Below are 26,998 nucleotides of genomic sequence, written 5' to 3'. Positions count from 1 at the left end.
TCTTTTTGAATTTTTATGCTTAAATAGATTTTTGCTGGTTATTGGTGGTCTGGGAGCAGGCACCGTCTCTACAGGGATGGGGTAATGAGGGGATGGCAGGGGGAGAGAAGCTGCAGAGAGGTGTGTAAGACTACAACTCTGCTTCCTGGTCCCAACCCTGGATAGTCACGGTTTGGAGGATTTAAGAAAATTGGCCAGATTTCTAGAAATGAGAGCTGCTCCATCCAAAGTGGGATGGATGCCGTCTCTCCTAACAAGACCAGGTTTTCCCCAGAAGCTTTGCCAATTATCTATGAAGCCCACCTCATTTTTTGGACACCACTCAGACAGCCAGCAATTCAAGGAGAACATGCGGCTAAACATGTCACTCCCGGTCCGATTGGGGAGGGGCCCAGAGAAAACTACAGAGTCCGACATTGTTTGTGGGCTACTATAAATATATAGGAATCTTAATGGATGAAAACATCTCTTATAAATCCCATATTGAAAACCATGTAAAGAAGCTGAAGCTAAAACTAGGCTTCTTCTTCAGGAACAAATCATGTTTTACATTCATCCCCAGTAAACAGTTGGTAGCTGCCACTTTCTTACCAGTTATTGATTAGGATGACATTGTTCATATGAGTGCCTCTGCCAGCTCTTTACAGATGTTTGTTGCTGATTATCACAGAACTTTAAGATTCATAATTGGTTGTAAACACCTCACTCACCACTGTACTCTGTATTCTCTGGTCATCATACACAGATTTTTGGAGTGTAAAGGCACATTGACACTTGCACAAATTTGACCCCTGCACTGGCACACTATCTTGCATGCCGATAAGTAAACTTGTCGTAAACTGTTGTAAACTGTGCGTGGCTGCATGCCAGTTCATGAAGAAAATGCTGAAATATTCAGAATTTCTGGTACGCATAAATTTTATGCCACTTGTGTGAATTAGTAGTGAACATTGTACAACCTATTCAAAAACACTGCGCACGGGGCTTCTGAACCTGAAATTAGATTATGAAGAGATGTTACATCTATAATAAACATAACTTTACAGACACATTATCTAACTCATAAGAAGGAATGAATCTACAACTGTTTTACCAATCCATTACAATATACTCGTATATACGAGGTCTGTTAGAAAAGTATCGGACCTTTTTATTTTTTTCAAAAACCATATGGATTTGAATCACGTGTGATTGTATCAGCCAAGCTTGAACCTTCGTGTGCATGCGTGAATTTTTTCACGCCTGTCGGTTGTGTCACTCGCCTGTGAGCAGGCTTTGTGTGAGCACTGGTCCACCCTCTCGTCGTTTTTTTTATTGCGAATAAATGAACGATTTGGAGTTTTGCTGCATCAATTTTTTTCCAGAAACTGTGAGAGACCTCCAGGTGGACACCGTTCGGAAAAATTAATATGGCTTTCAGGGACGATTTTATGGGGATTACACAGATTAAGGAGTGAGCCAGCCGGTTTAAAGACCGCCCACAGTTGCTGAGAGCGCGCCGCGCTCCGAGCGCCGATCGACAGGCTCAAACCCCGCTGAAATAACCAGATCATTTCTAACGTGAAGGCTTTGTTGATCCGGGATGTCGTCTGACTTTCACAAAAAGGCAGAAGGCGTGGACATCAGCACTTTTTCGGCACATTCCACTGTTACAGGAGTTTTTTTCATGGAAAGAAAAGTGGAGGGACGCGCCACGGAGCCGTTCATTACGCGGCACAAAACCACCTCCATGTTGGTCTCACAGGACGGCTTCCGGTTGCTTTTCAGTCGTGTGATTATCCGAGAATTTGAGCATGAGCTGGACATGCTCCAACAAGTCCTGTGAGACTTCATCACGGCGTTGCTTTGCGCCATGCAGCTCCACCGCGACACGCGGAACTCCGCTCCTCTTTCCATGACAAAAACTCCTGTAACAGTGGAATGTGCTGTTCATTTCTAAACTGGATGCTGTCTTGATCCGGTATGTTGTCTGACTAGCACAGGAATTGCGGAAGATGTGGACATCAGCAGTTTAGCAGTCCAACATAGAGAAATATTGGATGAAGAAAAGTTATATTGGACAAGGCATAGCCCTCGGCTGGGGCGGTTTGCAGCCGAGTGTGAAGCATCCGGGATGAAAACCAGCACCTCCAAATCCGAGGCCATGGTTCTCGACCGGAAAAAGGTGCTTTGCCATCTTCAGATCGGTGGAGTGTCCTTGCCTCAAGTGGAGGAGTTTAAGTATCTCGGGGTCTTGTTCACGAGTGAGGGACGGATGGAGCGTGAGATCGATAGATGGATCGGTGCAGCATCTGCAGTGATGCGGTCGCTGTATTGGACCATCGTGGTGAAGAGAGAGCTGAGCAGGGGGGAAGAGCTCTCAATTTACCGATCGATCTACATTCCGATCCTCACCTATGGTCATGACATTTGGCCCATGACCGAAAGAGCGAGTTCGCGAGTACAAGCAGCCGAGATGAGTTTCCTCCGCAGGGTGGCTGGACGCTCCCTTAGAGATAGGGTGAGGAGCTCGGTCACTCGGGAGGAGCTCAGAGCCGAGCCGCTGCTCCTCCACATCGAAAGGAGTCAGTTGAGGTGGCTCGGGCATCTTTTCCGGATGCCCTCTGGACACCTCGCTGGAGAGGTGTTCCGGGCACGTTCCATTGGGAGGAGGCCCCAGGGAAGACCCAGGACACGCTGGAGGGACTACATCTCTCGGCTGGCTTGGGAACACCTTGGGGTTCCCCCGGAGGAGCTGGGGGAGGTGTGTGTGGATCGGGAGGTCTGGGCGGCTTTGCTTGAGCTGCTGCCCCCGTGACCCGACTCTGGATAAAGTGGAAGAAAATGGATGGATGGATATTTCTGTATGTTGGACTCCTTACCATTCATTATTTGTATAATATATATATATATATATATATATATATATATATATATATATATATATATATATATATATATATATATATATATTAAAAATAATTACCTTTGAGACAAGATTCCAAATGCGTTCTCTACCACACGATGAGTGCGAGACAACCTGTAGCTGGAGACAATTTCTCTGTGATTCTGGGAGTGATGAGAGAATAGTTTCATCAGCCAAGTTATGAAAGCAAATGCATCATCAGCTACATATGGCACAGGCTTTATGTTATGTAGCACTGGGACAGAGCGGGACGCATTGGCATTATAAATTGCACGGCAGTGCAGGGATCAAATTCGTGCAAGTTTCAAGGTGGCTTAACAATTTCATTCATAAATCAACCCTTGTGTTAAACTGTGACTGGACACATGGAAAGGCCAAATTACCAGTACTGTCCAGATTATTTAAATTGAAAGATTGTGGTGTCTAATCACGTTTTCTGACATGAAAAATGTATTAGAGCTACATTCAATACCCAAAATTCGCAGCCACAACCTTTAAAATGTCATAATGGCCTTGAAAATAAAGGTTAAAAAAATCTTGTCACTTTCTTTATTTCATTTTGTTCCAATTACTTAATTAATCAGCTAATTCTGTCAGTCTACACTGTGAGCCCAAATAATGAATGTTTATGAGGTCAATAGTACGAACATTTCATGAGGTGAAAAGTGGAACAAACCATTCAATGAGGCTTCATTCAAAGAATGAAAAACATTCATTATTTGTTTTATATAACGGCTAAAATAGATCCCTGTCATTTGATATTTTATTAATTTATAAACAACAGAAAAGAGACAGTTTGGTGTTTCACTGCTGCTAAAGTCCAAATTGTGACGTGTAGTCTGGTGATGCTTTGCACTGACTTTGGACTTCAATTAAAAAATAAAAAAGACTTTGTGTAGTTCCACAGTGCAGCCAGAAACAGCTCTTCATGCCTCCAGATGGCTTACAGCGGAGTGGATTTTGTGTGTGTGTTATAAGAACTAGCATAGTTAGCTTAGCTCAATCATATCGTCTCGCTTGTGGTGTTGTCCTGCGTTCGCACGGTGCACTACAAAAAAGACTGTACTCCTCAGTGCAGCGAGAAAAAAAAAAAAAATCACATCAGAAATGAGTCCAGTTTTTCATTCCAACTTTCTGCAAGCAGCCTCCAGACGGCTTACAGCGCAGTGGATTTGTTTTGCGTGCGCAAGCACTTTGTGTGTGTGTGTGTGTGCCCGTGCGCGCGCATGCAGAGTACAATGGTACCGAATGTATGGAATCAAATTTGCACTCTAAAAACAATGCAACACAAATGGGACAATAATCCATATCATGTGACACACAAAGCACCAATCAAATGACAAGGATCCACTCAGCCGTTATATAATTGCTATATTACATCTAAAATAGTATATGTCCCAATATATATGTAACGATAACTTTCTGTCCATGACGGTTGAAGTGTTGTCATGTCCATTCAGCCTCCATCCACAGCATGTTGGCACTGAACAAACAAGGACAACTTTGTTTTGTAGTATCATGTGGACGTCTGTAATTTACACTGTTGTGAAAATAATCCTGAGCACAGATGCTGCTGACTAAAGAAACCCCTCACACACACCAACGGCTGTCACAGACATGTTGTACAATTTGAATAATCCTGACATCTAGCGACCGGCGTTGGTACTGCAGGCTGGTTTGCCCGTTAACTCTTCTTGCTTTTTGGTTCCTCCCAAAATGTGAAAGCGCCGTTGTGTGTGTGTGTGTTTTTTTTTTTTTCTGCCGGACATTACAGCAGGCATGTATTAAACCAGAGGAGGCAGAGAAGGGTCGATAAACAGGAGAGACAAAACACCGCTAACATCGAAGAGGCTTAAAAACAGGACATTTCAAGAAAACAAAAGAAGAAGAAGAAAAAAAAAAAAACAGCCTACTGACTACAGCAAGGTAAGTGACACCACTGACACGCGCATAGGTGATTTTAACTTAAGTATGTTTAAATTTTGTCAATCATATAAACATCTTAGTGACTGATCATCACACTGTGTATTTTATTTAACTACACATCTGAATTGAATCCACACATTTATAACATGATTTTGTTCGAGCGCACACATCACATTTAGAACCTTACAGCTACACACACACACACACACACACACACACACACACACACACACACACACACACACACACACACACACACACACACACACACACACACACACACACACACACACACAGTCATCGTCTGATGTGTGAGCCCGTACGTGAGCTCCACTGTTCCTGCACACTGATGTATCAGGATAAACTGCTCATTCCTTTGTTCATGTTCTGTCATAATACGGTTGATCAACTTCAGCACCTCTTTACTCCAAACTCTTTAAATCAAATGAAGTGTAAAGGCACGTTAATCCCATGTGTCAGGCGGGGATGTGAGTCACCACCACTCTCCCCAGCACCCCTCTTTCTGTTGCCTCCTTCTTTTTTTAATGGTAAAAACCTTTGCAGTGCATGTTGCACTAAGCGGAGGTGTGGGACAGTGACTGCGCTGTGGAGCGTTGGACAGATGGGTGGTGTCATTCTGTGTGAGAAAACATGGCCTGATGTCCAATGAGAGCTACCGCTCACAGCCACGTTATTGCTTTCGGCTTCAGTCCTTTGCAGAGTTTCCACCTCCTAACTATAGACCTCTTTATTATCTCATTAGGGTCAACAGGTTATTTGTTCATTTTTCTAGTCTGAATGTAAATGATTCATTTTATAGTAACTCTTTTTTGCTCCTGCAGGATGCCCACATGCTTCAGAGTCATTTCCAGTTCACCCTGAAGAGGAATTTGACACTTCAGTGTAAAAAAAAGTGATGAATGAGGTATAGAGATTTAACGGTCACTGCATGCAATATGAAGTCTATTAGAAAAGTATCCGACATTATTATTTTTTTCAAAAACCATATGGATTTGAATCACGTGTGATTGCGTCAGCCAAGCTTGATCCTTCGTGCGCATGCGTGAGTTTTTCCACACCTGTCGGTTGCGTCATTCGCCTGTGAGCAGGCTTTGAGTGAGGAGTGGTCCAGCCCCCTCGCCGTTGTTTCATTCCCAGGAAATGGCGGAATGATTTGGGCTTTTTTTCCATCAGAATTTTTTCAGAAACTGTTAGAGACTGGCAGCTGGAAACCATTAGAAAAATTTATTTGGCTTTCGGTGAAAATGTTACAGGCTTGGTAGAGAATAAGGAGTGTTACTGTCGCTTTAAGGACGGCCCCCAGCGGCTGTGGGGCGCGCCGTGCTCCGAAGCCGCCATCGACAGGCTGAATGACCATTTCATTTCTAAACGGATGGCTGTCTGGATCCGTGACCATCGTGTGCCATTTCTGTGGTTATCACAAGAGCTGGACATCAACCATTTTCCGGCAGATTTCACTTTTAACAAGAGATTTTCTCATTGAAAGCCGAGCAGAGGCTTCGCGCGTCAAATGGATTCGCTACTGTAGCGAGACAAAACCACCTCCGTTTTGGTCTCACAGGGCGGCTTTGAGATGGCATTCAGACAGCTGTCGGTGGTTTTTCCATCGAGTGATTATCCGAGAAATTGTGGATGTGCCTGGACATGCCAGAACATGTCCCGTGAGGCTTCATCACGGCGTTGCTTTGCGCCATGCGGCACTGCTGCGACGCGCAGAATTCCTCCGCATGTCTGTCTCAATGTGCCGAAAAAGTGCTGATGTCCACGTCTTTTCACAATTCCTGTGCTAGTCAGATGACGTCCCGGATAAAACACAGCGTCCAGTTTGGAAATGAACGGCACATTCCACTGTTACAGGAGTTTTTGTCATTGAAAGAGGAGCGGAGGCTTCTGTTGTGTGACTACCACAGAAATGGCAAGAGAGCTTGACATAGCACTTTTGCGGCACATTCCACTGTTACAGGAGATTTTGTAATGAAAGACATGCGGAGGATTTCGCAACAAAAAATCACTCAACAAAAAAAACACCTCCGTGTTGGAAACCATTCGTAAAATTCAGGCGGCTTTCGGTGGCTTTTCAGTCGAGTGAGTATCCGAAAAATTGTTTAACAGCTGGGCATGTTCCAGCTTGTCCTGTGAGACTTCCAACATGGAGGTGTTGTTTGTCCAGCGGCTGTGAGCGGCTGCGTCCTGACGCACGAATCCGTCCACATGTCTATCATTACAAAATCTCCTTTAACAGTGGAATGTGCCGATAAAGTGCTGATCCCGACCTCTTCTGAAACTTCTCTGCTAGTCACACGACGTCCTGCATCAACAGAGCCTTAAATTTGGAAGTGATCTGCTCGTTCCAGCCTGTTGATGGCCGCTCGGGGCGCGGTGCACCCTCCGCCGCCGTGGGCCGTTTTTAATCCAGTTTTAATGGTCCTTAATCCGTGTGACGCCGACAGAATCTTCACCGAAATCTATCTGAATCTTTCGAATGGTTTCCAACTGGCAGTTTCTGAAAAAAAATTCATGGAGCAAAGCGGCAGCCTCTCAGCCATTTCACTGACAATAAAAATCCGACGACGGGGGTGGACCAGTGCTCACTCAAAGCCAGATAAATTTTTCGAATGGTTTCCAGGTGCCAGTCTCTAACAGCTTCTGAAAAAATTCTGATGGAAAAAAAGTCCTTTTCATTCCACCATTTCCAGACAATGAAAATCCGACGAGGGGGCGGGACCACTCCTTCCTAAGGCATGCTCACAGGCGAATGACGTCACCGACAGGCGTGGAAAAACTCATGCATGCGCACGAGGGTTCAAGCTTGTCTGACGTAAAAACATATGAATGAAATCCATGTAGTTTTTGAAAAAAATAAAAAGGACCATTACTTTATTGACAGACCTCGTATATCTCAGAAAACCGAGGCTATCCCTTTCTCCGGAAGTGAAAAGACCTTGGCCTTGAGGACATTGTTAGGACACGAGAGGAAAATTTTGACTGAAATGAGCTGAAGTGCCTCAAAATACTGCAAGTTATCAGTTGACATGCTAAGCTAGGTGTGCTTTAGTCAGAGTTTAGAAGAGGTAGCATCCACCGACAGAAACCATTGATATTTCAAGTTTCCAACTCTCCCAGTGGAGATTCCAACAGCATTAGCTATCTGATTAATCACCATTTGCCTGCTGTCCATCATCATGTGGTGAACATGATCAGTGTTTTCCACAGTGGTGGTCATTGCATGATATCCACACCTTGGCGCCTCTTCAAGGCCTTTTCTGATTCTCTTAAACTGAGTTGCCCAAGAATGCAGTGTTGAAGAAAAAAAAAATTAATGAAGCAACATCTTCTAATGCAGTGATCATATCAGTATGAATGTCCTTGAAATGTGCCCCCTGTAGATAGTTGGTGATACTGCAATGCCAAGTAGTTTGGACAAATATGTGGAACCACCCACGTTTTAGTATGTTCTATGAAACAGCACATGTAGTTGTAGCCATTGTACCTAAATATAGAAATAAATACCAATTAAACAGTTACTACCAAAAGAGTTTAAATAAATGTGTTCCAAGTTTCATTATTTGGCACTGGGCACTGCTGTTCTTAGCCTGCTCATGATTTTTTTCAGTTGACCCTCATATTTCAAACAAGTATAGCTGGCAGATTTAGCAGGTTCAGACTTATTCTTCCATATGGCATGTACATTTTGGACATGCCCTAAAGATCAGAAATGTCATTCAGGCTATTGTGTTACATTGATTTCAGGGTCGTTCAGCTTCCACTCTCCTGAGAAGGTGCCATCTTGTTTTGTCCAAAGCGGACACACTTGGATCTTCTCTTACCAGAGCTGCTACGTCTGCAGATCCAAGCGATGGCGGAGCCTTTCAGCCAGAGAATGATGCAGCCTTCCCCCTGGATGAGCTCTCAGACTTGTTTGAAAGTGAGGATGGCTCGCCGTCAACACAAGATACTAATCAGGATCTGGAGCAGGCACAAGAGCTGGACCAGGCTGTCCAACCTGCAGATGGGAAACAGAACCTGCGCATGAAGTTCCAGGGTGCATTCAAGAAAGGCATTTCTAACCCTATGGACCTACTGGAGTCGACACTATATGAATCAACTGTTGTTCCAGTCCCCAAGAAAGCACCCATGGACTCGCTGTTTGACTATGGTACCCACAGAAACAATAACAACCAGAAACGACGCAGGAAGAAGCTTCCTAGAGGGTAAGAATGGGCTTCAGTGTTTCTGAACTACACATAATATAGAAGTTGATGCTTTGACCAGGATTACTGTTTTGAGGCTTACAGCAGTAGACTCAGTTTCTCATTAACCAACGAGCATCTCTGTCCAGATTTTGTGATCCCCAAGGGGCCATTTGAACAAACAATTGATGAAATTACAAGACAGACAAAATTAGATAATTTTGCTGAAATCCCTTCCAGAAAACCACAAAACGAGCATTTCTTGGATCCATATTCAGGTAGGCATGTCCTGCTTTGATCTCAAAGATCAGTAGTGGGTCCAATCAACATTTTTTTAAAGTGATCAGTAGTAGCTTTATGAAACAAAAGTCTCACCTGAAACACATCAGATCTGTGTGTGGTGTGTTCTGTAACAAACATGTCAGAATTCCACCTACAGAGCTTCAACAATTAGTGTCCTCAGTTCCCAAATGCTTATTGAGTGTTGTTAGAAGGAAAGGTGATGTAACACAGTGGTAAACATACCACTGTCCCAACTTTTTTTGAAACGTGTTACATGCATCCATTTCAAAATGAGCAAATATTTGCACAAAAACAATAAAGTCTATCAGTTTGAACATTAAGTATCTTTTTCAAATCATTGTATTCTGTTTTTATTTACATTTTACACAACATCCCAACCTCATTGGAATTGGGGTTGTACTTTGTATTGACATTGATGTCCTTGCGACATTTCCCTGTCAAGGTGCATTATCTAGGAAAGTACAAGTACCGTATAGAGATGTGATATTAACAGATATTTATTACTGAATGACTCGGATCTTGATCGGGGCCAAAAAAGTTGATCAGAACATCCCTAGTATTTACTTCAGTACTTCCTTAACAATCATGTAGACCATATTTTAAATTATATATTATAAGTGCATGCAGGGGTTGAAAAGCACCCGCCTGATGGCCAAATCCAAACCAGGAGCCACCAGTTTGACACCCTTAGCTTAGAGATTTCTTTTCCAACTTCAACAGCAAGAAACCTTTGCCAGAAACAAAAGTGTTGGTTTGGAAAAATGTTGTCATTGTCCTACAACTGCCACTGCGTACACAGAGGTGTGACCACATGAGGAAGTGTGGCCACGTGCACACACGATGAAACGTGCACTGCAAACAGATCTAACAGAGACCGTGTTGTTGATTTCTTGGTTGAAGTCATATTTAGGCTGCAGTTTGTTCCAGACTTCCCTACCTACCTCATGCACACAAAAGTCTGTTTGTTAGCACACTCAAGGGTGTGGGCAGCCTCTGAAAGGTGGGTTGTAAAATACACAGCAACTCATTTTTACTTATTTTGTATTTTCTTAAAATGTGGGAATAATTTATATATATATATATATATATATATATATATATATATATATATATATATATATATATATATACACACACACACACACACACACACACATCAGAAATTACAGTTTATGCAGTAAAATGTTTTGTTTTTTGCTTTTTTGTGTCTTCTTAGTAAAACTGAGACTTCCTGTGAAGATGGTCCAAGTCTGGAGCTTCCAAAGGTTATGAAATTATTCAGCCGCTCCCTCCTCTTTGACGGCGTGTCGCGAGGAGAGCCTGCAGCCCTCGAGGGCTTGTTGGAGTTCCTGCAAAGTCACAATAAAAGGTTAACAGATGAGGAGTTCAGAGGTGAGACCACAACTCTGGCTTCTCTCACATCACAAATCTAATGACTATTTCAATCTCATCCCTGATTTTTTTTTTCTGTTATGCCCAAATTCTTTGTCTGCCGACTGACTCTGATGTTTTGGTGTTCTGCTCTTTCTTGCTCTTCCTATCAGTGGCTCAGATGCTTTCTTTTTTCCAGTCACTTAACAGGAAGCAGAGAAAAATAACAGTAAACTGTTGGTTTCTAGAAGGACTTTAAAGTGACCTGACAGACTATTTTAGTGGCACAAAAAATAAAGAAGGGACTTTCTTGACTTCTGTTTTTTCTAATTAATCTTAAATACTTTGGTTAATGAGGTATCTGTTGCTGTGTTTTTTGTTTTTGTTTTTAATCACAGTTTCTCTAAAAATAATGTTCACAAAATTTCAGTCTGGACGTGAACACAAACCATTAAACTGAACAGATACATGTAAATGTGCAAAGTGAAGTGGTTAATCTCACTGTGGCATGGAAAGAGATTATTGCATGTCTGTGTCAGGGTTGTGATTTCATTATGTATTAATGTGATGTTGTCTGGCTTTTCTCTGCTTAGTCTTTGTTTTACTGCTTTCTCTTGTATGTCACTTGGGTGCTTGGTGGTGGGTGTTTCTCCACCTGTATCCTATTACCTGCTCATCACACCTTGTACTTAAGCCTCTCTTTTCTCTTGCTTCTTTGCCAGTTCGCTGTGCTTTATGCCTTTGCTTCATAGCCCCTTTTTCTTGTGTGTTTCTCAACCTGTTTTTCTTGCTGTGTTTTTTGACTGCCTGCCTGTTTTTCATATGACACCTTAGCCTTATGTCTTTGGTACTGTTCCTGTTTTTGGACTGCCTCCTTGTGTACCAAACCCAGTTTCATGAACCAGTAAAATTTTTTAACCGACTCCCGTCTGAGTCTGAGCTAAGCATTTGTGTCCAGCCATTTTGTACCAAAGGTTCTGATAGTCTGTCAGGTTTATAAACATTTTGGATTGTCTGAGAGCACTGTATTTGTTCAACCATAAAATTAATTGTTAGGAATACAACTTAGCTACTAATTTTACACACAGCGTAGAAAGCAATGGATTTCATCAGTCTTTTTTACATTATCTTGGAAGGTGCAGCCTATCCCAGCAGTCACAGGGCAAGAGGTGGCGTGCACCCTGGACAGGCTGCCAGTCCATCACAGGGCCACGCATAGACAAACACATTCACATCTATGGTTAGAATCACTAATTCACCTCACCCGCATGTCTTTGGAAGTGGGAGGAAGCTGGAGCACCCGAAGGGAACCCATGGCAACACAGGGAGAACATGCAAACTGACCCCATAACTTTCTTGCTGTGAGGGAGCAGTGCTAACCACTAAGCCACTGTGCTGCCTTTAAATGTGTAATGTACAAATAATGAATGTTTATGAGTTCAATGGTATGAATATTTAATTTGGTGAAATTTGGAACGCTGGATTGTTGAATGCTACGTTCCAGTAGGCATTCGTTCCATTGAAAGAATGGAAAAAACATTCATTGTTTGTTTTATGTAACGGCAAAAATAGATCCTTGTCATTTGATATTTTATTAATTTATAAAACTACAGAAAAGGGACTTAAATTTTGGTGTTTGTCACTGGTGCTTGACAGTCCAACATGAACTTTAAATAGGAGTCCAAAATTGTTCTCAGTAGTCCGTGATGCCGTGTACTGACTTCGTGTACAGACTGCGCCCTGCTTTCCTCACTACAATGAAAAATTGTCAGAAATTTCTCCATCTTTTCATCTTAACTTCATTCTCTTCTTGCCTCCAGATGGCTTAAGACATGGCAGATTTGTTTTTTGTGTTAAGACAATTAGAAGAGTCAATTAGCTTCTTCAAATCGTTGTCCGCCGGCAAAACAAACTCCGCCATGTTTCGTTAAATGCCGCCCCGGTCATGGGAGCATGTGTGGTGGTCGAGGTGTGCAAATTTCTTATAGCACCAAAAATTGCATGCTAAAAAGAACTACTGCATGGTCAATAAAACACAACGGCAAATGGTGCGAATAATCCCTGTCACAAGACATACAAGCCACTAATCAAATGACAAAGATCCACTCAGCCGTTATATATACTCAACAAAATTATAAACGCAACACTTTTGGTTTTGCTCCCATTTTGTATGAGATAACAGTTTGATGACAGTTTGTGCAGAAATTCTTTGGTTATGCAAACCGATTGTTTCAGCAGCTGTCCGAGTAGTTGGTCTCAGATGATCTTGGAGGTGAACATGCTGGATGTGGAGGTCCTGGTGGCTGGTGTGGTTACACGTGGTCTGCGGTTGTGAGGCTGGTTGGATGTACTGCCAAATTCTCTGAAACGCCTTTGGAGACACCTTATGGTAGAGAAATGAACATTCAATACACGAGCAACAGCTCTGGTTGACACATTCCTGCTGTCAGCATGCCAATTGCACGCTCCCTCAAATCTTGTGACATCTGTGGCATTGTGCTGTGTGATAAAACTGCACCTTTCAGAGTGGCCTTTTATTGTGGGCAGTCTAAGGCACACCTGTGCACTAATTATGGTGTCTAATCAGCATCTTGATATGGCACACCTGTGAGGTGGGATGGATTATCTCAGCAAAGGAGAAGTGCTCACTATCACAGATTTAGACTGGTTTGTGAACAATATTTGAGGGAAATGGTGATATTGTGTATGTGGAAAAAGTTTTAGATCTTTGAGTTCATCTCATACAAAATGGGAGCAAAACCAAAAGTGTTGCGTTTATATTTTTGTTGAGTGTAATTGCCTATAATTCACTATGAGCAGCATTTTAAATTCATTTTAGTTAAAACTGTGTGATCATGAAGGGTCATATTCATGTGCATCTTGTCGTATACCAGAACCCTTGAGCAGAGAACAGATGCCGTGGGTGAAAGGAATTTATTAAAAAAGGCAGACCGGTAGGACAGCACAACAACCAGTAGGCATAAATAACTACAGGTGGCGGTTACGAGTCCTATGGGCAGTAACAGTGGTCTCTGAGAGAACACCAAGCACAAATTTTAGTACAGTTCAACTGAGCTCAAGAGTTATCAGTTCTTAAATCACTGATGTGATAGCAGTTCAACAAATTCCAAAATAATTCTGCGCACAAGGCGAAAAGTGGATCATTCTCACTGACAATGAAATAGGAGCAGGCAGGTGCGTAAAAGTTAATTCAGCATGACCGTGTGTAACTAGGAATCCAGCAAAAACAGAGCTACGATATCCAAGGTTAAGCAAACTCACATGCTCTAAAACAACATGGAGGAAGTCAGAGCGGTTCATGCTGCCACAGAAGATTCTCATGAGGAACACCAGAAGGTGGAGCAAAATCCGACGACCTGGTGGAGGATGCAGAGACCCTGTGTCCTTTCAAAAGGGCATACATCCAATTATCACTGGAAACACAATGGCACGGAGGCTAGGATGATTATCGCCGGAAATACTGGTAATCACGCAATGAAGAGAGGTCAGGAGATGCTACAATGAACACAACCACAGGAAAGCCTGGAGATGCACGCAACACCGAGAGACGCTGACTCGAAGAGCAGACTGGGTAGCGATAAGTGCCACACAAAGAACAACAACATGGAACACTAGCTGTCAGGCTTTGTGCCAGGAGAAGAGAAACCATGTCACTGTTCTGAGTGAACATAGATGCATCAAGCAGGAGGAGACTGTGATCAGTCACACACAGGGACTGTGACACATCTCTTCCTATTCCATTTTTACTTTTCTCTCTCCTTCTCCATGTAGTGCTGTCTCTGCTTCCCAACAATCTGACCTTTGACCCTAAGTTGTGTTTTAATTATTGTCAGTATGGGCCAGTCAACAAAATGACTGGCCCTAATTTACAATGTAAAAATGTAAACAGAACTTATCTATTTCTTTATTTTAATGCCAGAGCCATCTACGGGTAAAACATGCCTGCCCAAAGCCCTGCTGAATCTTTACAGTGGTCAGAACAACACCATCCCACTGTTGATGGACATAGCGGAGAAGACTGGAAACCTCAGAGAGTTCATAAATACACCCTTCAGGGACGTCTACTACAGAGGTAAGGAGTAATCCACTAACAATAATAATCAGGTAACAGTTTGAAAATGTAATTCTTTGAGAATATGACTTGAAGTTTTACAATGATCCTTTCATCTTTAGCGAAGGCTGGCAGATGCTTAGGCATATTCTTGCCACGTTGCTGACTGAGGAACTATGAAGGATAAAACTGGTGTATTTACAGTGTGAACACTGACTGTTAAGAGCTTTGTAAATGAGAAGATTCAGGCCTCATTTGTTTGGTTTTCATCCCTTTGAAAAGTTTTTTTCTGATGTAGGAGAGAAGGACTCACCTTCTTGACATTAAAAATACAGGGTGGGTGACAAATTAAAGGAAAAACCAACATAAAGTATTTCACTGAGGCGTTGGTCCACCACGTTCTACCAGAACAGCATAAATGTGCCTTGACTATGAGCCTCATGCACAAATGTTTTCATAGACTTCTCTGAAATTTTCCATGTCTTTTTTAGTACGATGGGCTCTTATAAGTCCAGAGATTTGGATAAATTACATGTGAAAACCAGGAATTCCACAAATGTTTCTCTCCAGACAACTGGACTGGCATCAGGGTGCAAAACCTTTTCAAAATCCCAATGCAGATTTCTTCCACATCTGCTGTGGCAACCCCGAGCAACTGGGGGCAGCCAAAAGCATCAAACAGTCTAAACTTCCTGAATTCTGCTTCTGAACTGGCACACATTCACAAGAATATATAACACCTAAAAATACCCAATAATGCTACATGGTCCAACCCTTTCTTATGAGAGGTGTCCAATCAGGACACTGAGATCAGAGACACCAGATAGGAACTTCTTTTTCTGAAGATAATGTTTTACTCCTATCAGATCAATACATAAGAAAATATGTCATTGTTAACAGCATAAAATGTGTAATTAAGGAACCTGTTAAAGCCAGTGAGAGAGAAAAACTATGAGCGCTTTTAATGCCCTTTCACCACACTGAGGAACTGAGGAACTCAAGAACAGAATATTATGTGCCAAAAGTAGTTTAATGTCTCTGTGCTGTTCCGACACAATAGTGACCCCCAGAGGTGGTGAGGAGTTACCACACTGTGTAACTGAAAATTCATTGTTTGTTCTTGAATTTTATAATCATTTAAAAAGTATTATCAAAATAAAAATAAGTGTAAGATATATATTTTTCAGTTTAAATACATTTTTGATTATAAGTTGAAAAGCACTGTAATTTTTTGATCAAATAATTTATTTTCATTCATATTTCTTTTTTTCACCTTCAGATCTTTTTTCACTTTCAGATCTTATTTTTTCAGTTTCAAACTTTTGGCCCTGTTCTGGCGTGAGAGGGCGTGGCTTCAATTGAGAGGGGCGTGGAATTGTGAGTGACAGCAGAGCAATCAGTCCTCATATGATGTTTATTTCAGGAAACGTGGGTACTTTGATAGATAATGACTCTGCTCCCATCTCCATCGTTTATTTACTACGCGGCTGGCGCGTGAAAGAAAATAGAGAGCATGAAAGCTTATTACGAGCCTTTAAACCCTTGAGATAAAGCTGTTTATTGTGATCGATGTGTAGCAGTTGGTTCAGTGGATCTGTATGTTGTACCGGATAGTGAATGTAATGACGATGTAACAAAGTTGACTGCCTGTAAATCCAAATCCAAAGCCGCCCGGAAGAGCGCTCCGGCTACCGGTGGTGTGAAGAAGCCTCACCCTTACAGGGCCAACACTAAGGCGCTGAGAGAGATCCACCGCTACCAGAAATCCACCGAGCTGTTGATCTGCAAGCTGCCGACCAGGTCAGCCTCGCCGGCCTCCTGCAGAGCATCACAGCGGAGCTCTGAAGGCGGAGGTCAGTCTTGAAGTCCTGAGCGATTTCTCTCACCAGGTGCTGGAAGGGCAGCTTGTGGATCAGCAGCTCAGTGGATTTCTGGTAGCAGCGGAGTGTCACAGTGCCGGGCCTGTAACGGTGAGGCTTCTTCACACCACCGGTAGCTGGAGCGCTCTTCCGGGCGGCTTTGGATTTCTGGGCGGTCTGCTTGGTTCTGGCCATATTAAAGCTTCCTTCAGATCTGCTGAGCCAAGTCTCTCTGTGTGTCACTTAGAAAGCTCGTAACACTCCGCTGCAGCCTGTAAAATGAGCGACCTGCCTCATTTTCATGCTGCGATGCTGCGCTGCGTTCATGGTCTTGTGTGGATTTGGGACACATCGTTTTTTTAGGTATAGGTGTTAAACTTTACAATCTTGCATATTTTCCAGTTTTTAAACATCAAAAATGACCAAGAGTGGTCTAGAATTACTTGTAATAGACATCTTTAGCATCACTTTATTTACAGGTATCAAGACAATACAGTGGAGAGAAAGTGTTAAGTCATTATCTATCAAAGTACCCACGTTTCCTGAAAGCAACATCATGTGAGGACTGTTTGCTCTCCTGTCACTCACAATTCCACGCCCCTCTCAATTGAAGCCACGCCCTCCCACGCCAGAACGGGGCCAAAAGTTTGAAACTGAAAAAATAAGATCTGAAAGTGAAAAAAAGATCTAAGGTGAAAAAAAGAAATATGAATGAAAATAGATTACTTGATCAAAAAAAAATTACAGAGCTGAATCAAAAATTTATTTAAACTGAAAAATATATATCTTATACTTATTTTTATTTTGATAATACTTTTTAAATGATTATAAAATTCAAGAACAAACATTGAATTTTCAGTTTCAAAATTAATTTTTTCAATCTTTTTTTATTTTCAGATTACAAAACGTTTGGCTTTGATTTAGCTCCATAGTATTTCCCCATTGTGGGAATAGTAAAGGAATTTTTTTTCATCTTAATGTATTTTAAATTAATGATCTCTTTAGGTTATGTTAATAAATATAGAATTCTAATACATTTCAAATTGTAGAGTTAAACAGGATAACAGCAACACAATTATAACAGGATAACAGCAACACAATTATAATGTGTAATTTATGCATGAGTTTGAAACTAAAACTATTTGAAAGTATCTAGCATGTTGCCTGTGGGGAAATAGGTAGCTTACCTTTTTCAAAGGTGGTTATAAATTATGCAAAGTTTCTGTAATGAGTTGTAATGGTGTATGAGTCCAGAATGTTTTTAGAACCTTAGACCTCAACAGTTTTTAGAATAAGATCTCAGCCCTTTTCCTCCCTGTTAATTACATAATTTTGTAAATGTTAATTTACTGTCTTGATGTATTTAGAAATTGTTTAGGTTCTTGTTGATATTATTATCATTCTTATTCTTATTTTATTTTATTATTACTTTATTTTGTCATTTGATTTTTAAATGGACCACAATGGAAATAAGTGTTTTCACTTTCTTGTGTCATCCATGTATTTTTAACATATTTACAATTATATTATGTACTTACATTGAACTTACTAAATAAAATCACTCATGCATGCACGCACTCACACTTTTAATATAAAGATGATTTACCGGCTCCTGCTGGAATGGCATGTCAGTCCAGAATGTAATTAGCAACTTTAGGTAATATCTGAAGTCCAAAATATTAGTTCTATTAACTTTCTGTTTTGGCAGCATCCATTCTTTACGGTGGCAGGAGACATCAAACACAATACGCATTTCACTCATGGTAACACCAACATGACACTTCACTAAACTGACTAAACTAATTGAACTACAAAAACACCTAAATCAATAATACTAACAATGTTGTTAAACTAACATAAACCACAATAACAACATTTAAAACCCCACACTCCCATGGTGCATTGCAGCACAACATCCATTGTTTACTGGTTATCTGAAATTGCTAATTTCTCAAAAAATATTTGTCCTATCAACTTTTTGTTTTCGCACCATTCACCCCAAATACATAAGCATACCAAATGGCACACGTCAGCTCTCCCTGGTTTCTCTGTGATCAAAGCAATACACATGCACGCACACAGAGGCCACTTGATGATTAGAATATAGCAGAGGTGGGACAAAGTCACCATCAAGTCACTCTCAAGTCATGAATCAGCAAGTCCCAAGTCAAGTCTCAAATCATAATGAGCACCAATTGTTTGCAAAAAAACCCCTCAAAATATGCGAAAATTGGCGACAGTCAAAAATTCACTGAACTTAGTCGTGCACACCCTTTACAAACAACTCTGTTAGTACAGGTGGTTCTTGCATGAAGCCCAATAATTTTAAAAGTCTCTGGACTTCTATTAGAGGGATGCAAGAACCACATTATTCCAAAAGATATTTCATCATTTGGTGTGTAGATGATGGAGAACACTGTCTAACATCTCGGTCCAAAATATCCCATATGTGTTGAGATGCAGTGCAGGTAAAAAGAGCACAGAAGAACTGTGAACTCACCTTTTTATTTCTCCATGCTCCAGGGTTCCCCCAACAATATATGATACTGATTACATCAGAAAGTCAAAATCAGAGGTTCCTCCTCAAGATATATACAGTTTACTTACACTATTTACAGCCTTTTCATTCCAACTTTTCTTTTTATAACTGCTTCCTTTAAACAATCTGTTGAAATTAATTCTTGGTCACATACAATTTTATATGCAAAGCAGAGCAAATTTATTTTGAAATGTTCACTTTATGACACAAGTTAAACTTACTTTGCCCATTAATTAAAGTGGAGCTGCACTGAGGTTTTCCATTAGCAGTTTGCTGCAATTTTTTTTCTTTGTTCTAAGGATACAAATTCAGATTTTTTTTATAAATTATTATTTATTGTATTGACCACATTGCAATAATACCATTTGATTTTGAACTTTTAAGATGATCAAGAATTTCTTAGATCAATGAGGGCGCTGTTGCTGTGATGTCACCTGGAGAAAACATGGTTCATTGTACAGGTTTTTTTCTGTAAAAACAGTGAAATCAGAATCTACTCATTGAGACCATTTCTGAGGAAAGGACAACACTTAGGGATAAATCAAAGGTGAAAATTTACACTGTATCAGGTCTGGTGGTCAGAAACGGCTGGACACAAATGCAGGACTCAAACAAGTAGCTCTGTATGTAAAAACAGCTGAAACTGAAACAGCAAACAGGGTCCGGTACACAAAAAGGCAGTCCAACAAGAGCGAAAGTACAACTAACATCAGGCTTAGGTGTGGTCGAGAAAACAGGCAGGACGAGGAAACACAAGGAACAGAGCTGGAGAGAAGACACAAGGCGCATCAATCTGGCGAGGGACTAGTGCAAAGAGTGAACCTTAAATACACCCAGGTGATGAGCAGCAGATTAGAAGCAGGTGTGTGTGGAAAGCCCGGGAAAAAGGGAGTAGCTAGACAAATGGAAACACCCACCACCAAGCACCAAGAGAGAGACAAGAGAAATGGGGACAGAGAAAGCCCAAGCAGGAAAAAGACCACCAAGAGAATAAACATATAACAAAACCAAATCATAAAACAAAGCAAGACATAAAGCAAAAAGTCCAAATCCTGACACACTGGCTAAATTTTGGGGAAAATAAAACAAAACTAAATGGGAGGGAAAAAAGTTCCATATGTGGGTTCAGTTGTGACAGTGTACACGACTCCGAGACTGGTGTTAAAAAAAATCTAGATGTTTTTAAGTGAATGTGTTGATAATTTCACTGCTAAGTTTGAAATTTTAGAGGAAATGCTGTTCCTTTCTGTGTAACTGTAGGGAAAATTAGTGTTATCTGTATATGAAATTCTTTCCAATGTGAGAGCTTTTGTGCCGTGTCCATTTAGGTTTTCTTTTTGAGATGACAAAAGTTTTGCTTAATACATCCAAGGATGCCACAAATGCAGCTGCTCCGTGTGGCCTTCAGCTTGGAGCTGATGTCGATAGACGTTGCCTAACCTTCACAAAGTGTTTTAACCCTTAATTGCAACACCCTCCAGTTGGCGGGTCAGCAGTGGTGGTCTAATGGCTGCCCATCACCTCCAGGCCTCCAGCACTCCTCCTCCTCCCTCTTATACCAGAGACAACAGCAGGCTCTTTCCGCTGCCTCCCCAGTCCTGCGCACAGCTGTCTGCTGCTAGTTCACTGATATTCCATGTCCAGTGACCACCGTCCACACAGACGGAGTTGGGAACCCTCTACACCCCACTATTAGAGCAAGCAACCATGTTTTCTACCTTTTCTCTCAATACTCTTAGATGAGGTCTTGGTATTTTTGGCTCTTCCTCTCATGGGTCTTGTCACTTTGCCTCTCATTGCCTTGTATCGCTTTCTTTACAGGGGACAGTCAGTTTCACAAGGATGACCTTCTGTGCCTGCACTGACCGGATGACTATGTCAGGCCTCAGTGTTGTGTGGATGATAGGGGGAAATTCAACTTCATTCCCAAGAACCCCCCCCCCCCTGTCCGCCATCTGGAGGATATTGGTTCTGGTCCTTCTTGTGGTAGCTGACTGTTCCCCTGCCTGAATGAACTGCAGCGGCAGTATGTATGGCTTGTGTGGTTGCTGTGATCTTTTACTGGCCTGCTCCAAGAGGTCAGTGATCACCATTAGCACCTTGTCATGCCACCACCTCTACCTCCTCTGGGTGAGGGCTGTGTGACACCCAACCAGAATGGGAGCCAGTGTGCCTTCTTCCCACACAGCCTACACAGTGAGTCATCTCACAGGCCCCAGCTCACCAGGTTTACCAGAGATGGAAGTGTGTCATACACTGACCTCAGGAGGAAGCTTATGTGGAACATTTCCAGCCTCCAGAGTTTGGTCCATGAGACTCCCTTCCTTGGGAGATCCCATTTGGTCTAAGTTCCCTGAGTTGCTAGTTCAACAGCCTTTGCCTTCTGCGTTACTTCCACCTGCTGTGGGACTTCTGCCTAGACCATTTCCCTCCTCTCCTCCACGCATGCCTTACCTGACTGGTGGAAATGGGAAATTCCCAGCCCCAGCTGTCTGGTACAGAGATTGCCAATGATGCCTCTCAATTTCATGGAGCTTTCAACCTGCCTTATTGCAGTGTCTGCTGCCCATTTGCGGCCTGTCCTTGACATAAAATTCACAATTCCCAATCACACCAAAATTCTCCCAGTTTATGTTTACAGAACACTATCAAGTTTTATGCAAAATTAAATTTCAAATTTAGTTTTCTGACTTCACAAACAAACTTCCTAACATTAAATTTTCTAAAAAAAAAAAAAAGCCCCATCTTACCTGTTTTGTACTGTACAGCCAGCGTGTGTTCTGGCTGGTGTCCACCCATTCACTCCATTCTTGAGTGCACTCACACACTTTCCTCCAGCTCACGTCGTAAATGCAGTTACCGTATCATATTCACTGCTAGGAACTGCACAATCTATGACTGAAAAGTGACGAACTTTGCTTGAATTACCACAGAACGACAACAGTCACACACTTGAGCTGCCATGTTGTTTTCCTGGGCTGATCATGTGTGCAAGCTACATTCTTTTATTGGCTGATAAGGGCAATTGATAATTTATTACCCTGGTAGCTCAATGCATTATGGAACAATTTCTGATGGCTGCTTTCTTTCTTTTAATTACATTTTTCTAAACAACTACAGGAATTCATGACCCCCAACAAGTAGATTTTGGGTTCAGCGTGAAAAAAAAAATCTCTAAAAATTATTTTTTTAATTCTCAGATGTGTGGCATGAAAGTAAACAGGGATGTTCCTCACCTATATGAGTAGGGGTATTGTCATCCTGGAAGAGAGGTGTTCACTCAGAACAGTGTTCTAATTTGCAGTTACTCAACATAATTTAATGGACAATTTATTGTTAAACGTACCACATAGTGTACCTTTGTGGAAGCAACTGCATTTGTTGTTTCTCCACTCATTTATTCCAGTTTTTCTTTTAATTTGTCACTCATCTATGATTTAAGAAGGCTTTGCAGCATGTTTTGTTGCTTTTGTTCCAGTGTTTCCTTTGCGGTGCTGTTCTACTCCTGTTTTGTACTTTTAGACACAGTACTGACGAAAGCCTTTTCCTCATGAATGATTTCCATCCAGGAAATACTGCAGGTTTTACATGACAACATAAAATTGAGTTTGACCCCACCTGCTCATAAATGTAACCCTTAACCATCACAGCCCATATTCCTTTTTAATGACCTCCATCATTACATTTAATTAATTAATTAATTGGACATCTGTTTTTCTGAAGGTGAAACTCTGTAACTATAAGATTCAACATTCCTTCTCTTGTGACTGTGTTTTTTCTTCTGGAATTAAGCAAAGATATAATTTAACTCCATACACCTCATATATTCCATTCACTGCATATGATGAATGCCTGCCACATACATGTTATTACATATCAACATTTCCTTTGCCCTTCCTGGCCGGGGTCCAGTGGAGGTGGACATACGTGGCACAAGTAGGACATGCTGGCAGGCTTTGCCGTGACCGATCGATCTCAGAGCTCCATCAACCACAATCAGATCATTTCAAATGCTGTTATGATGCCAAAACGTGAGTGCCAAAACACTCTGGGCACAAACTGCACATAGACCGCCATCAGATGGGTGTCCCATCTCAACAGTGCCAAGAGTGTTTTGAACTATGCAACACACTCAGGACAGCTGAGCTAATGGGACCAACTATGTAGACTTCTCAGAGACTGCCATCCATCTGTCTGTCGCACCTCAATACTTCCCGTCTCTGGGTGGATGCGTCATTCCGACGCCATTTGGCCTCAATCGGCGTATGTGTGATGGGTTCTAAAGGTGACTTTTTCCTACACAGAGGTTTGGCTAGGATGCTGTAATTATAAATTTTAAATTTAATCAGGTTAGTCCCATTGAGATCAAGACCTGTTTTGCAAGGGAGACCTGGACAATTATAAAGTTTCCAACTCACTTAACCTGCATGTCTTTAAATGTGGGATGAAACCGGACCACCTGGAGGAAACTCACACAAACACAGAGAGAACATGCAAACTTCACACAGAAAGGCCACAGGTGGGAATCGATCCCATGACCTTCTTGCTGTGAGGCAACCACTAAGCCACCGTGCTGCCAAATAAAATATTGGATGCTTGTATCTATTTTCAACACTTTACTGTGAAAGCTACTTGACATTCTCCTGCAAAATGTTTGTGCTCATGTGCAGGCTTGAAGACGGAGGGTAATTTTTATATTTAAATATTGATAGTAAGTCCCTTCTGCTGCTCCCTTGTTTGCACTCGGGGTCGCCACAGCAAATCCAAGGTGGATCTGCATGTTGAACTGGCACAGGTTTTACGCTGGATACCCTTCCTGACACAACTCCACATTACATGGAGAAATGTGGCAGGGTTGGGATTTGAACCCGGAACCTTATGCACTGAAACCAAGCGCATTAACCACTTGGCCACCACCCCTGCTCTTATATTTAAATATTGATGAAGGGGAAAAAAAAAGGGCTCCAGCCAGGGGTGCTGAAAATAGGAGAATAAGAAGGATTCTAGGGACCCAAGATTGACAGGGGCCCAGAGAGGCAATTATAATACTGACAAAATAATATGGGGGGTGGCCCAGTAAGATTTCTTTTCATGGGGCCCAAAATCCCTGGCGGAGCCCCTGGCTCCAGCAGAAAGGGCACTTTTCTCATCCAGGACAAAAGGGCAGGTGCTTAAGCACCACTAGGGGTTTATCTGTGCACATGCGTGTCTGCTTGTAATATTAGGCCTTCTGCTGTTATCAAGCTGAGTGTTAAATTGCTGAAGGTCCTGGGGTGTCATTTGTTAAAAATTTCAGAGGATTTCTACTAAAATTATGCACTGGTCAACACGATTTTTCTTGCATGGAGTTTTTCAACGGATTGTGGGTAATTTGGGGACAGTGAATCATGAATCTGGTGTTAGTTTTTGCCAATCACATCACATTTTTGAGATATGAAAACATATTTCTTGTATCAAGCATTAAAGCAACAACTGCAGTCTGGCACACCTCTTCGGTGTTATAAAAAATATTATGGTTCTTGTTCACATTTCGCAAAGCTGGTTTAAAAGCGATGCTTTTGAAGCTGCTTTTGTGCATCATTAGTGGTGTCAAACTCGTGAGTGAATGAGCAACTTTTGCATAATCCGTCAATATGGAACATGCAGATTGCAGAAAAATGTGGTGTGATACGAGGTAGGTGGTGTGATTTCCTCGTAGAGGAAATCTGAGCCCAGATTCAGATTCAGCAACCAAAATGACCCTAAATTGGTTTTAAAGTCCATGCAAAAACAAAACAAAAAAAATGTTGACCAGTGTTATATGTTCTGATAATGGATGCCAGGAACAGAGTCAAAGATATACCCCAGATGCAGGTCAGACCAGACATGGAATGAATTTCAAAACTGTAGAGCTTATTTACATCAGGAGTGTAGGACACAAAAACTGGTGAAGCGTAGGAACAACAAAAATACAATCTTCATCGACTCAGGGAGTCAGGAATCCACGACATGAGACTTCAAGGAAAAACTAATGTGGTCAGTCTTCAGGGAAGTGCAAAAAACCCCAAAATAAATTACGTACAAACAGTAGAGCAGTGGAGAAACCAGGACTTCAGAAGGGTTGAGCTATAAACCATAAGCTCTGGACAGCAGACATGAACACTGAACCACCACACCGCAGACAAAGACAAGCAATCAACCCCCAAGGAACACAAACTCAGCTGAGACTAAATACTAAACAAATACTAAATACAGGAAAGCAGAATGGCAGCACGCGCAAAAGAGTGATTTCACAGACATTAACGGATGAACACAAAGTTAAAAGTTGGATCACGGTGTCAAAAGAAATAAAGCCAGTGAGAGGAAGCACAGAGGCAACTGTTCAGGAACCCGTGGTTCGGGAACATACATGGAGGGCAGATACAAAGTGACACAGGACACAGACATGATAGAAACTTATGACAATATAGGAATAAAAAGCCAAAAGGCAAACACCAGAGGAGAGACAAGATTGGAGGGTAAATGAAAAGCAGACAAGACTAGAGGATGAGTGAAAAAGGCAAGACCAGTAACTACAACATAAACTAAGACCGAGGCCTAACCCAGACAGAATGACAGCAATGCAGAACTAAAGGACAGAAGACAAGACAGCACAGACAGATGAACAGATCTAAAAGACATGGGAACACCAACCAGGGTACTCCAAAACCCCCCTGACTAGACAAGAACCCTAACAGTTATATGTACGACCAAAAAGCATAAATGACATCCAAAAAAAGAAAAAAAAAAATCAGAACCATTCATAGGCACACCTGCAAGCAAATTGGTCTTTAAACACCACACACTACTTTGAATTTGGCACATGTTGATCTGTTACTTTTCCTGCCCTCTCTATGTTGAACCACAAAGAGTCAATGAAAAATTTCTTGAATATACATATGAAACGTGAAACTTGTGCTTTTGAATATGAGCAGGAAAAAAACATTTCTGAAAAAAGAAATCAAAGTGCTTGTGTGTGGTCTCAGCATTGGGATGAAAGAACAGTAAATTCAGCAAGTGGCAACACTAGGTAGCGATGGCAAGCCCACAAGTAGTTTTGAACCCACCTGATTTTTAATAACCATTCACTTGTGATGCTGCATATTTCTTCTTAATTTTGATATCACAGTCAGTTATGAGCATTACTTTAAAGAGCTTTAAAAAGCTATAAAAATCCTGCCACAGAACCACCATGAAACTATCTAAATAACTGAATAACTAGACAATTATTTATCATTTTAGTTGTCTCGGAATCCTGTGCACTGCTGTGATGTAATCCCACTGCTCTCTTTATTTATCAGAAAATTTTGCTGTCTAGGTTGTTTTGTATAAGTCATAACATATGCATTAAAATTGTCGTGTTCATCTTTTAGGTCCTGTTTAGTGCATGCGCAATGGTTATAACTGAGGCCCTGGATTCTATTCCTGCACATGCTTCAGGGACAGCTTCAGTAATAATCTAAATGGAGCCATCACAAACTTACTGGAGGACACTGTTCAGTTGTATAACTCCAGTGTTGCTAACACTTCATCAGCTTCTAGTAACCATCATAACAAATTTGAAGGTGCTGTTGCTAATATATAAAACACTGAATGGCGAAGCACCCTCTTACTTGGCATGACTTTGAAGGTCTAATTGGGCAGCACAGTCTCGTTTGAGGGCAGGCGCTAAAGGGTTAAAATATGATGCATATGATGTAATTGTTCTACTTCCGGGGACAGAAACACAGCACTTTCTCAGATTTTTGGGCAAATTGCATGAAAACAAAGTGAAAATACAAAGAAAAAGCTGTT

The 26,998-nt window shown here is 41.6% G+C and overlaps 1 protein-coding gene across 1 annotated transcript in view; it reads left to right on the top strand.

Annotated features, from left to right (window-relative positions):
- The first annotated feature begins 4,652 nt into the window (after nucleotides 1–4,652).
- Nucleotides 4,653–26,998, top strand: part of trpv4 (transient receptor potential cation channel, subfamily V, member 4) — a 38,564-nt gene continuing 16,218 nt past the window's right edge. Inside the window, exons 1-5 of the mRNA XM_034170244.1 lie at nucleotides 4,653–4,831; nucleotides 5,674–5,756; nucleotides 8,603–9,063; nucleotides 10,562–10,737; nucleotides 14,657–14,809. Of these exons, the coding sequence (XP_034026135.1) occupies nucleotides 5,748–5,756; nucleotides 8,603–9,063; nucleotides 10,562–10,737; nucleotides 14,657–14,809 (799 nt within the window). The 5' untranslated portion in view covers nucleotides 4,653–4,831; nucleotides 5,674–5,747. The remainder of the gene's footprint in view (nucleotides 4,832–5,673; nucleotides 5,757–8,602; nucleotides 9,064–10,561; nucleotides 10,738–14,656; nucleotides 14,810–26,998) is intronic.

The sequence above is a fragment of the Thalassophryne amazonica genome, chromosome 5 (assembly GCF_902500255.1).
Source record: "Thalassophryne amazonica chromosome 5, fThaAma1.1, whole genome shotgun sequence".
Taxonomy (NCBI): domain Eukaryota; kingdom Metazoa; phylum Chordata; class Actinopteri; order Batrachoidiformes; family Batrachoididae; genus Thalassophryne; species Thalassophryne amazonica.
Note: the sequence above shows the minus strand (reverse complement) of the source record. Positions and strands in the feature narration are given on the sequence as shown.